Source organism: Scophthalmus maximus, chromosome 10, assembly GCF_022379125.1.
Source record: "Scophthalmus maximus strain ysfricsl-2021 chromosome 10, ASM2237912v1, whole genome shotgun sequence".
NCBI lineage: Eukaryota > Metazoa > Chordata > Actinopteri > Pleuronectiformes > Scophthalmidae > Scophthalmus > Scophthalmus maximus.
Genome location: NC_061524.1, coordinates 8252022 through 8265045, shown reverse-complemented (window position 1 = coordinate 8265045; position 13024 = coordinate 8252022). Strand labels below are relative to the sequence as shown.

The 13024-nt window shown below is 44.8% G+C and overlaps 1 protein-coding gene across 1 annotated transcript in view; it reads right to left on the bottom strand.

Moving 5' to 3' along the window:
- LOC118283520 (adhesion G protein-coupled receptor A1) overlaps positions 1-13024 on the bottom strand; it is a 132611-nt gene that overhangs the window by 103703 nt on the left and 15884 nt on the right. The window contains exons 3-6 of the mRNA XM_035605594.2: positions 3883-3954; positions 2304-2375; positions 1906-1977; positions 1253-1416 (exon numbers count right to left, since the gene is read on the bottom strand). Coding sequence (XP_035461487.2) covers positions 1253-1416; positions 1906-1977; positions 2304-2375; positions 3883-3954 — 380 coding nt within the window. The remainder of the gene's footprint in view (positions 1-1252; positions 1417-1905; positions 1978-2303; positions 2376-3882; positions 3955-13024) is intronic.

Sequence of the window (13024 nt, the reverse complement as noted above, 5' to 3'; positions counted from 1 at the left end):
CATTTTGCACTAAATCTTTGCCTCATATTAGGCTTGTCAAACAGTTCACAGCAGGTGCAGCGATAACAGTGGAGAGGGAAACCTATTATCACTGTGGATCTACTTAATCATGTTCTCATTGGGCCAACCACTCGAAAATGTGACGAGGTGAAATGAAGCTGTTTCTTGTTAATGAGAAGCCTCGGGGGGCATTCTCAGAGTGTAAAGATGTCCTTTATCTCTTGGAGTTGTCTTTTATGCCTAAAGGTCAAAAAACATTTGCTTTAAATGTACTAAAACAAAGGTTTTAAAGAAAATGATCCAGGATTCATCGGTTGGATGTTAATGATTTAAAATGTGTCTAATTTTGATTTTCCGTTGATTTTCTGAAGAATATCCTCAAATTTCATGGTAACAAGTCACAAGTCACATACAGCAGTGTCACACAGGAACACAGCATCAAGATGCCTCTGCAGCTCTTATGAATGATTACAAGGAACATCTTGTCTAGCGAAAGTGTGCAAGACAGTCGGTTCCAGAAACTCCGGGGACCCGCTGGTTTTCATTCAGGCCTCACACTCGAGGGCTCATTTACACCTGGGATGCCAGGTGGATTCAATGAATTAACTCAAAAGTGCTAATTATGTGGAGCATTATCTGGGGCCCGCGGGGAAGGATTTGATGCTACAGTACACAGTCAATGTGATGCAGGAAAAAAATACTATCTGCACGTTCAATTCGACAGAGAAAGGCTCACAGCCCATATTCAGAAGCTGTGCCTCACAAGGAGCCATCGGGACTCATTTTGTGATGTCATAATTATACAGTCACCGCCCTCGGCCCCTTCCCTTCGTTTTTCGAAAGTACTGGAGCAACTGTTCAGCTCAATTCGACGATGACTGACCATCACCATTTGCATCGCCATCAGCAGTAAACTTTAGGTGTGGGATCGGCTGGGTATTAGGCGAGGCTGTCTGCGGACCAAAGACCCGAAACACCCTATGACCCCCATCCCAACTCTGAGGAGGTGTCCAAGAGGCACCAGAGGGCGAATCACAGAACTACTGAGCTACAGCAGTACGCTGTAATTCGTTACCCGTGGTTGGCCAGGTCATGTGTTGCCCATAAAACTGTGCAAAGGAGGTGCAAAGACGGAGGTCCAGAGGGAAGCATGACAGAGGAGATGTGAAGCTATATTGAGTCGCTTTTTGCTATAGTTTTCCTTAAATACCACCCGTTTATTTTAATCTTACACACGATCACAATTCCTCACCACATTTGAGTTGCTGTTCGCGCAGGTTGCGGAACTCCAAGCCATGGAGGCGGTTGGGGAACACGCACACCGTGTCGTTCCCAATCCTCACCGAGTTGCTCCGGGCCCAGAGGAGCAGCCACTTCAGCTGACAGTCACAGAATAGAGTCTCGGTGTGGAAGTGCCTGGCGGGAATAGCGGCGCACAGTCATACGCATATGCGTGCTTGAGTTTGTGTCACTGGGCTCGAGCAAACTTTCCGCTGATTCAATTAACTCAGAGCAGTTTAACTAATTGGGCGCTTCGTCACAGCAGGCATTTTGACATGTCATAACAGGAAAACTCAGGTGTAATTGACAAAATTAATGGTGGTTTAATTTCCACCGGAGTGTGCCAGTTCCAGGTTGCAGGAATACTGTGTACTCGCTGACTCCCTGGCGATGGTTATTGGCCCACCTACACGGAACAGAGTCACCGTTAATGTCATTAGTTACACCGGTGATTTTCCAGCTATAATGGGAGAAAATATCTGCTGGGAAGGCAGCCTGTAACTTGTTGACCTTTCCCCTTATGGCTTTACACCATAACAGCTTAGGTTTAAACAACTGAATGCCATTTGTGTATGTGTATGTGTAGGCTGTGTGTGTGTGTCTGTGTGTGTGTGTTTGCCTTACAGCACTCTGAGAGCCACGAGGTGTGTAAAAAGTCCCACAGTCAGGGTGGAGAAGATGTTGCCAGATAAATTCCTGTTAAAGTAGAGTAAAACACACACACACACACACACACACACACACACACACACACACACAAACACACACACACACACACACACACACACACACACACACACACACACACACACACACACACACACACACACACACACACACACACACACACACACACAAAGCCATTCATTCAGAAACAGACCACTCCTCACGAGCACTAAATCCAAATTACTGTACTATGTTACCCATTTCCAAGGCCATATCAAACACCACATTCTCTGCACAGCAAATTAAGCATTACATAGTAGTGCAACTCATATTTTCTTAATGCTGGGATTACTCACAATTTTGAGAGGTTTCCCAGATCGAGGAACATTTCGGGGGAGAGACAGCCAATCCTGTTGTTGGATAAGTCCCTATGAGGACAAAAAAAAGGAGAGAAGAACACCCAGCAGTTCATGTAAAAAAAAAGGAAAAAAAGGACATTTTATAGTCCAAAAAGCTCAATCCTCTGCAGATATAACTGTATGTCTGTGTTAGTGTCTGCGTTCATGCTTGCTTGCCTCCTTAAAACAGAGGGGACGTAAACAGCTGTGAAAGCTGTGTTTAGTAAACCAGTGCCGTGTTCATTCATCTATTCAACATCCTGGAATATGTCTCCTGACCTTTTGGATCCTTCTACTCCTCACGAAACAATCGCAGTCACACCACGAACCCCCCCCCCCACACACACACACACAAACGTACGCGGAGGCAGCGGGCTTCCGAAATGCGAGTGGCTGAGCGCCGTCGCGTCCGTGGCTCCGTGCCCTTTCACTCTGTAATTAAAGAGCTGCTTTGCTGGAGCAGCTGTGGGAAAATAAGCTGAGCACTCGAGTAATCACCAGTTGGGGAGCACTTAAATTAGCACTCTGCTGCTCCCCGTGCTTGGTGCACACGCGCCCCGCATCAGCTTGGCCGGCTCACTGCCTGCATGCCCGCCAGCCCAGATCCCACTAACTATCAGGCTGGAATCATGTCACTCACTCTGAAGCCTAAATGTAGAACAGCCAGGATGAGAGAAAAAAGAAACGTTGAGGACATTGCTCGAGGTAGAAGGGGGGGAAAAAATCCCTCATACTTTCTTTTTCTACAGCTTTGGACATGTTTGTAAGTTTGAGACTCTGTAACCTCTGAGAGACCCGTTTTATTTAATTTTATCGTCAATTGAAACATTATAAAACACTAGATGTGTAAGTATTGGAAGCAGTAAAAACACGTTCTTCCTTCTACAAATGAAACCCCTCTACATACGTCCCGGTCAAACTGGGACATACGGTCACCCTGGATATGACACACGTGAAAATTAGTAAAACTATAAACAGCAAAGAGTCTGTTTCCATTGCACCTCGTCCCATTTTACTTTTATCCACGTGCCAACCTTCCCCATGTCAGCCAAGCCTAAAAAAACACTTTTTTGTGCCATTTCTATGTTTTTTCTTCTGCAAATTTCCAGCATTTCCTCTCCTCTCTGCTGAAAAATGAGCTCGGAGACAAGAGGATTGAAGTGCAGAGGTTCTGATCCACACAATTCTGTGCGGACAAACTGAATGACAAATGCTCCCCCCTTTCTTTAACCCCTACACAGTCGATGTCCCGCCTGGCAAAACATGAAACCCTTCCCTAATCACAGCGGGCAGCTCCCACTTGTCTAGCTGTATTAACATGAAGGAAGGCGCTGCCTGAAAAGGGGCCCTCGGTTAGCTTTGTCCGGGTAGGGAGAGTTCCGAGAAGCCCGGAATAGTAGTTTCGGCACATTTGCCTCAGTTGAACTTGTACTCCCTTCAGCTCTGCAGTTAAGACACTCTTCTTCTTCCCCGTCGTCTCTAAAGCCAGAGAACTTGTCCCCTGGAGAAAGCTATTACAAGCCCTCATCATACTTACAGTCTCCTCAGAGCCAGCAGACCACGGAAGGCCCCGGGCTCCACCGTGCTTATCAAATTATTCTTCAGGTCCCTGGAGAAGAGAGACAGAGAGAGGGAACGAGTTAGACACAACAGTGAAGTCAGTGATCACTATCTATCTATCTATCTTTCTATCTATCTATCTGACATTAATTTGTAATTTCCATTCAAAACGTGCGTGAGACTGTTTATACTGCTCATCGAGAACAGTGCAGTCCACAGAATAAGGTTTTGCTCTCTGTTGGGAATAAAGGGAAAAGGGTTAATGGAAGAAAATGTAAGCCTTCCAAAAGGATGCTGAGAACAAAGTACTCAAAATATGAGAAGTCCAAATGCCAGCTTGAGTATTTATGCTAATCTTGAATAAAATTTGGATTAAAATGTAACCTTAGTCCATATATTATTCTAATGGGGGAAATGCTGGAGCCATTCAAACTTGCACCTGTACGCTGGACAACACACACTACTTCCTGCATCCTCAGGACCCAGACCACATCCAGTCAGGAGGCGCACACACACACACACACACACACACACACACACACACACACACACACACACACACACACACACACACACACACACACACACACACACACACACACACACACACACACACACACACACACACACACACACACACACACACACACACACACACACGTGTTGCGGTTTTCAGCCAGGCACTCCTTGCCCGCCCCCACCGCCGACCCCAAAACCTCTGACACTACTAAAAATGGATCTCGCAAAAAATCTCCTCTCCGCTTTTCCCCCCAGGCCAAAGAAAACTTCCTGAAATTGTGTCCCTGGTTTCCTCCGACTCTGTACTGTGTGTCCAGTGTGATGGGAATGAGAAGAAAGGTAGAGCCTGTTTGTTTTTTTTTCTCCCTCCAAATGTGAGCAACAACCCAAATTTTTTCGGTCTTTTTCTTTCTTTCTTTTTTCAAATTAACAGTCAAACAGGCCAGATCGGGGCCAGCCAAAAGAAACAAAGGGAGACCAATAAGGCCCACCAGAGCCTCAACCATGGCCCCAAAGTGAAAATAAAAGTAATGCTACAACTCTTTTTATTTGACGCGTGGGACAGTTTGGCAGCAAAATGTCCCCTTTTACACTAATCAGAGCAGAAGATAAATAACCGGCTGCACTGCATTCAGTACAGAATGAGAGATTTACAGAACGGGAGCTCGACAGTAATACACATTTCATCTCCAGACTGGAAGTATGAGTGTCTACATAATTACTACCAGAGTACATACAGAAGGAGAAGCAGCATCTGATGTCAATTTGCTCAGCATTTGCTACAGTACAGCATTAGTTAGGTATACAAATGCAATTTATTATCATTATTATTATTATTATTATACAGAAGATGAGCCATCATTAGCAGCAGAAAAATGACTCCCATCCGAGGTTAACGATCTGCGTGGTTAAAACTCTCTGTCTTCACCAGTAGGACTCCCCAACACATAACTCCAACCAGGTAGCGGCCAGAGCACCGGCAGCATTTCTTAGTCGTTCTTTTATTTTCACTTTAAGGAGACATCTACAAGCCTCTTCTCTTGGTCTGGTGCTCGAACGAATCCCTGTGCTCGGTTCGACCTCAACACCTGCAAATCCGGCTGAACTAACTAGGCTTTCCGTTTCTGCTGACTTTTCACATTCAGATTCACTAATGAGACTCTCTGTCGACATCCTCCAGGCCACACGTTCGCACGGCAACGTGTGGCACACCGTCGGAACACGGCAGATGATGCACTTTCTCACCTCTCCAGTTCAGTCGGGTCAGCTAACGGCCAGCTCTCATCTCCGCTCCCGTCCTTAGTCGTCTTTGATCATGTACAAACTGCTACAAAAGAGCGGATGGGGGGGTGGAGGTCAAGGAGGTCAACCGCTGTGCCTGCAGCACCTCCTTTTATCCGGAATCCGTCTTGCGGCTTCACCGCTCCCGCCGTCTTTGAATTTTGCTGAATGTTTAGAAAATGTCTCCAACTCATCGACTCCCTGCCTTACCAGAGGGGGCAGGGGTCACTGCTCCGCTCATAGTCCACATAAAGCAAGATGTGTGCCACTGAACAAGTGTCAAGGAACGCTGAGTCCAGATTCTACAATGTACATGAAACAACGAGCAATGGGACACTTTCATAAAAAGCTCACGAGTGAACATTGTGAGAATTAACAGAACAAACTGACAATGTGAAATTGTTGTTTCCTAGTGCAATTTAATCTCTTCCAAAATATACTGCATGAGAATGTCAATGTCCTGATAGAATAATCATGAATATTATTTTTGTCAATTCATACAGAATATTACTGTGCGTGTCAACTGTATCCACATTTGTTTGACTGGCTTCCTGCATGAGGCTTTTTTTAAAAGCCATATAAAACAAACAACGGCACCGTTGGCAACAAAACAACCTTTCATCAGACCTGGGCCGACAAGTGTCTGCAAATAAATGTTTTAAATTATGATTGTGTTAAAAACCGGAGTGTCCAGACGGGTGGGGTCTGCGACATAATGCATCGGAGTGAGTGCCAGAAAAGCGGCAACAATGAGAGGAAGCTATTTGAAAGTGTTTTCTGCATCCTTTTCTGTGAATAACTGTCTGGCGTGACCTCAGATGTCTTTTCTGTGAGTAAGCGTCGCACATCTGGTCCTCCAAACAGGATGAAACAAACTCGAAGAATTGTTTGCAAAGCAAATATCGCATTGTGACACGTATCCAGCTCTGAAGTGAATCAGAGTCCTATTTGAGGAAGAAGCGGAACTGACGGTCGGGACTTGAAGAGGCTCCCCTTCTCTTAACCTTTTGTGTGCGCACAAACACAGAACAAGGGCGCTGCTACTCGTTCCGAGGCCTCTGCTGTGTGCACGGCGGGTTCATTCAGTGGTTCCCCACTCGTCTGTCCTTGGCATCCAATGTCTCCCCAGTCATTACAGTCAAACTCCACACACCGGTTAACAAAACACCCATTGAGGTTCATTTCAACCCGGCTCCTTTTTATAGCTTATCCTTCAGGGTCAGTGCCTCTGGACAGATCAGCAGCGAATATACTTAGACACAGATTTCTTAAACTGCTTTTACAAGGAAAAAACTAGAATTGTAGCAGGTATTTAAAATCAACATGCTGTATAACTAACCCCCTAACCCACTATGACACACATAGAAAATGCACAACCCAGGAAAGCATTCAAATGAAGGCCAAATATTACTGATTGTAAATTCAACAGAATCTCCATTTCCATTAGCGTGCCCCTCGCACAGCGGCGCCTCCACTCACCACTCGGTTGGTTTGACTTTTTCTCATTTGAACTGAACCGCTGCACTCTTCCCAGTTTTTCATTACTTAGTTTAGTTCTTTCACATGCTGCCGTTGTGCACACTTTATTCAGACACCAGAGGCTTTCGGGTGTTAACACACTCCAATGTGCAGTAGCAGCAGAAAGCAACAACATATTAACAGCGAAGTGGAGAGAATCAGAAAGCAGGGGAAATAAAAGTCTTAGTACTGAGCCGGATAATGGCCTGTATAAAACAAAGATCTGCTTCTCCTTTCAGTTGAGGTAAACGAAGGCCCTGGCCACAGTTTGAGAATTTTTAGTGAACACACACACACACAAATGATACCTTTGTTGAGACTTGCCCCATATATCCACTGTAGATACAGCTGGAGCAGCTCAGATGAGATGAATGTTTAAACAATAACCATTTTCTACTCCCCCGGCCCTGCGTGTTTGAAGAGCCGGAGCAACTCGCAGCATAAACTCCACCATTTGTGGTTAATGTTTGAAAAGCTACTGAAGTGCCTCCCAATTAATTTAAACTGCACTGTATATCTTAGCCTGCTCAATTTCTCCCGGGCCGTGTGACCCCGAGGATATCGGTCTGCTCACTGTGTGACACTAATGGGCAGATCCTTCCACGAATCTAGACAATTAACCACATCGCGCAGTCGCACTGATTCCGAGGTGTGCGCGCACACACACACAATCACACACACACACACACACACACACACACACACACACACACACACACACACACACACACACACACACACACACACACACACACACACACACACACACACACACACACACACACACACACACACACAGGCTCACTGTGAGTATATACGTGCACCAACACGCACACTGACCGGACCGAACGCATGCTCCAGGCACAGCCTCCAGACAAAGACACAGAGCAGTGTTTTTACATTGAAAACAAACAGTATTCAATCACGTCACAGTCTCATTACGTGGGGTCTCGGTACCAATGTAATTATCACAATACCATCAGATTCACAGAAGGTCAAATTCTACATGAAGTACACAAGCAAATAAAAGTGAAGCTCGCCACGGCCTCTTGGGCACGTGTCCAAATGGAGAGTGACGCCGCATGATGGATTCCATCCTATGCGCACTTAATGAAATGAGACGATGGCATATATTCATTAGTGCCACTTGTAACATATTTCTCAGCGGCGTGTCAGTGTCCGAATGTCTGTACACAAAGGCACCTTGCTTCCACAGACCAATCCCACCTGTGTCACCACATAAATACATATAAATACCATAATATAACCTGGTAAGTGGAGTTAAAACAATTAGTCAATTATTTGTTTAGTTGATCGAAATGAATGTGGATAATTGGTTAATTATTTCAGTTGTTTAATCCTGATAAAATGTCATATATTTTCTGTGAAGATTTGCTGCTTTTGGTAATTTACTGATTTTGAATTTAGCAGCACCATTAGGTTGATATTCCTCTAAAACTCTTGGATGAATTGGGTGCACACATTCATGAAACCTGGAGGGGGGAAAAAATGACTGATGATTTCTAGATTTGCTTTTCCCTCTTGACTTTGACGTTGTTGAATTGACAAACTAATAAAGTTCCCATCAATAAAGATCGCCTGTAAGCGTTTCAAATACGGCTGCTAGCAGCAAAAAAAAATATTCACAGATAAGTTGATGATGAAAATAATCAGCGGTTGCAGACTGAACAGCCTCCAACAAGACCTCAAACCGAAACGGCCATTTGGTTTGCGCCTTCACTTCCACCTTGTACGACCCGAAGGAGCATGCCAACAGTAGGCGTTCCGGATATTTGTCATCGCGGTAACAATCATAGCACAAAAACTATTTCTTTAGGTTTAGGAAAATGGCTCTCATCAATTTTTTCTTGCATGCTTTCAAACTTCAGAAGCCAATAGAAGTCCACGGCCCACAATTTCTATCAATAATTAACGATGATAAGGGAAACAAACTCTTGTTTGCTTGTTTTCCCTTGATAAATTACTTTTATTCAACTTTCAGTCCATAGCTTTTCCCCTGGTCATCCACGCCCGAAGGGCCTGGCCACCCCCAGTTTAAGAAACGGCTGGTTCGGTAAAAGGTTGTGGTTTGGATTGAAATAAGTACAATGTTAAGGTTAGAGGACTTTCGTCATCACGGTTACGACAATAAACACGCAACTGCGGTTGTGAAACGGTCACGGATAAAAGAAACATCGCTGGTTTCACATGGCGGTCTCCTGTTGTTTTGTCCACCCGTCCATCCACCCCAGCCCTCTTAAGACATGGACTTTCTATGAACTACGTCACCCAACTCCTCCTTTGCACCCGTCATAATTACTACGGCCACCAGAGGTCGCCTAGGATTTAAAATAAAGCTACGGGTCACAATATGCTGCTCGTACCCCTTTTGGGGTTTTTACAGAGACAACCTGTCCATCAAGTTGGAGGCCCATACGTGTAGGTTTGTGTTTCTTCACAGCACTGCGTCTGAGAGGCAGGCAGCCAATTCCTCACTTCACTCCTCTGATTCCTCCTGTAAAAAAACCTCCAACTGCCTCCGTCACTGGCTTGACTAAGTGTAACGCGCGTTGGCACCGACGCCGATGCTAATGTGATGCGTTTATTGAAACCATTTATTCTCTTGTTAAATATTCATGGGTCAGCTTGCGAATGCTTTGAGGGAAGGCCGGGCCACACGCTCGGAATAACAGCAAAACACTCAACCCGGACTGAAAACCACCTACTGGAATGTAACTAAATGCGTGCTGACAGGCATCGCGACAGCCTCGTAGCTGCCGCTGCCAGAGAATCAAACTGCTATGGACTTCCCTCTATGCGTTTGCGTTACATACAGGACCTGTGGGCATAAATTAATTATTCAACCTCCTTGGCAAGACACAGCGCACAGTCAAATAGTCCATTTGAAACCATCAGCACTCATCGATGTAACGCTGGGTGATAACTGTGCATACATACTGAAGTTTCTTTTTACAATAAATTTCAAATCTGACGGGTTTTCGGCGGAAACGACGCGCGTCTATGTCACTTGCTGACAGCAATGATTACACACGTCTGAAACGCCACCGGAGCACAATTCAGTACTAGTGGGTGGTTGAGCAGTGCTTATGGGATATTTGCTGCGATTTTCAGAAATAACTTATGTAAAGACAGCATCATTTCAGCCTACGCTCTAAATTAAAACAGTCACATGAAACCAAACGGAAGCAATTTTGCAGCAGATAGAGAGAGAGAGAGAGAGAGAGAGAGAGTGGGGAAAAAAAGCAATAAGAAACCCTGAGCTGTGAAAAAGATTTTCGTTGTTAACGGCTCCACAACTGCGTCCTATTTTGGAACCACTGTTCTCATCAGTGGGAGATATTTCTATCAGAACAAAGCAAAAGGTTAAGGAGAGTGTGAAGAAATTTCTTCTAAGAGCTGCTTTTGATCTAAGCCCTTTTGCTCTTTTTCTACTTACAGAAAAAGAGAGAAACAACTCCCAATACCCCAGAGCTGTAAATAAAAGTGATAAATGTTTCCATGCAATGATGATGCGGTTTACTGCCTCCATCTGCTACTGTACTGTTTTTAATTGTGGGAGACAATCTGTGAACAAAAGCCCACAGAAGTGAGGCAGAGGTGAGACAGGAGACGGGCCCGTCTTCTCCGTCTCCCCGAACTCGGTCAGTAAAACCCGTCGCACACCATGGTGCTCACATGTTTCGCCTCAACTGTGACCCAGCCAGGGTCTCCTGTAAAATAACAATGAAAGCATTCACATTTCCAGGCTTCGCTATGATCCATTTAAGGCTTCATCTTCATTCGTGTCCTCTCTTAGGTAAACAGAAAGAAAAAAAGAAAAAAACAGATGTGCTTTTACGTGATAAAGAAAAACCTGGAAAATGCTGCTCCTACTACCACTTCACAAGCAAACTGATCTCCAAGAAGTAACTAGGCACATGCTGAAGCAGAATTTGAATAGAAATGTGATGTAATAATACCACAATTCTATATTTATAGGAATCAAATTTAAAGAGACCAATGCCAGTGTAATGTGTAACAGGGGTTTAATCACATTCATTGATTCAAGGTTTTTCCTAACAATATAAGATTTAGGGCACTTTCACGTCTCCCTTGTTTGGTCCGGACCTTCCGATTTCCCACTTTAGTTTGAAGCAAAATGACAGGTGTGAAAGGTTCCGTGAACCACGGCCTGGACAGACCAAAGGAGCTGGTCTCCGTCCGGATCAAGAAAACACTTTTTTCGGAAGGTTTCGGACTTTTGGAGCAATTACGAGAAGCTGTGGTACCACGATGGGGGAGGAGGAGAGTAGATTTTTGAATTGCAATGTTCACAGGATTGCTTGCGGTCTTTGCCCTCCGGCGATGTAATGTTTGAATGACGAGAATGTTTATTTTTAGCAAACTTGGGTCGAGACTACGCCTGAAGTTGATGATGATGCTGCTGGGCTGACCACACGCAGACGTCAGACCCACATCCGTCTACCAACCAGTCGATGTCAAACATAGGTAGACTCAGCCCACGTCGGTGGTGATGACAGGATGTAGCGTATGTCGTACAAACTTATTTATGTGAAACCAAAACTAATGGATCAGATGTAAATGACAATGTCACAAAGACATGATTCTTGGTTCGGACCTTTGTCTAGACTTTGTGTGAAAATTCCCTTAGGCTCTGCACCTGTTGAAGGAAAAAATATTATTATGTTGAAAGGGGTTTTATTCTGAATTTTGGGTGGTTTTTCATTTTAGGTTGTTTGTGGCCTATACGAGTGTTTTCAAGTCCGTCTACAGTGAAACGTACCATCCTTCAAAGTGTTTTCATGAGTCCAGTGAAAACCTGCAGGAGTTTTCAGGGGGGCTGCTGTTACATGTTCTGCTGCCACAGACGAGATAAGAACATTTGTGACAAGTGGAAACAAGTTCTCAGTATCTCCCGACGTCTTTACTGAGAAAAAAACGAAGGCAGAGAATCTGTCAAACCGACAAGGATCTGTCACAGATGATGAGCTCAAAGAGACTGAAGTCTGACAAATGTTAACTGTCAGAGAAAATAATTGCACGAGAGGGATGAGAGTGAGAGAGGAATGGACTCACAGTAGTTACTCAGTCGGCTGAAGGACAGTGAGCCGTCCGCTGACGTCAAGCTGAACAAGGATTTTGGTGAAACAGCCAAACGCTACGTGGTCAAGTGGCTGCGGGATGATTCTACATCTGTCAATCGTTCGACCTGTTATTTTGCCCAGTGCACAGTGTGATCAAGGGACAAAAAAAGGGAAAGGATGTAGTTTGTCAATATACTGTCAGTAAATAATGCAAAATGTGAAGATCCCTTATTTCAGTATCAGAGGGAAGAGCATATTTTCATATTTAATCTATCTTCTTTACAATCTGACGTCTCAGTAAGGAACACATCATTTGTTTTACGATATAATCGACAGATGTGACAAAGTGATATGTATTTAAATCGTACACTGAGGGATCTTCTGCTCTAATCAAGTATTATTGATCCCAATGGGTCAATAGAACTGTGATTTTTTTCCTGCTCTCCCTGCCACTAACCTCTGACCTGTGACCCGTTGAGGACAACCCCCCGGGTCAGGTTGGTTTTCTGATCATCATGTGCTCATTGAGCTTTTGCCACCTGCACTTTCCTCTCCGAGTCTGGACCTCACCCCTGTCATCCATTCTAATGCACGGCCAGCCGCTGGATGAGGATGAGGACGTCCTTCAGCAGTCTGCCACGCCCCCATCAATCACCCCCCCACCCCCAAGGTGACGCGTCCAATGAGGGTGACTGA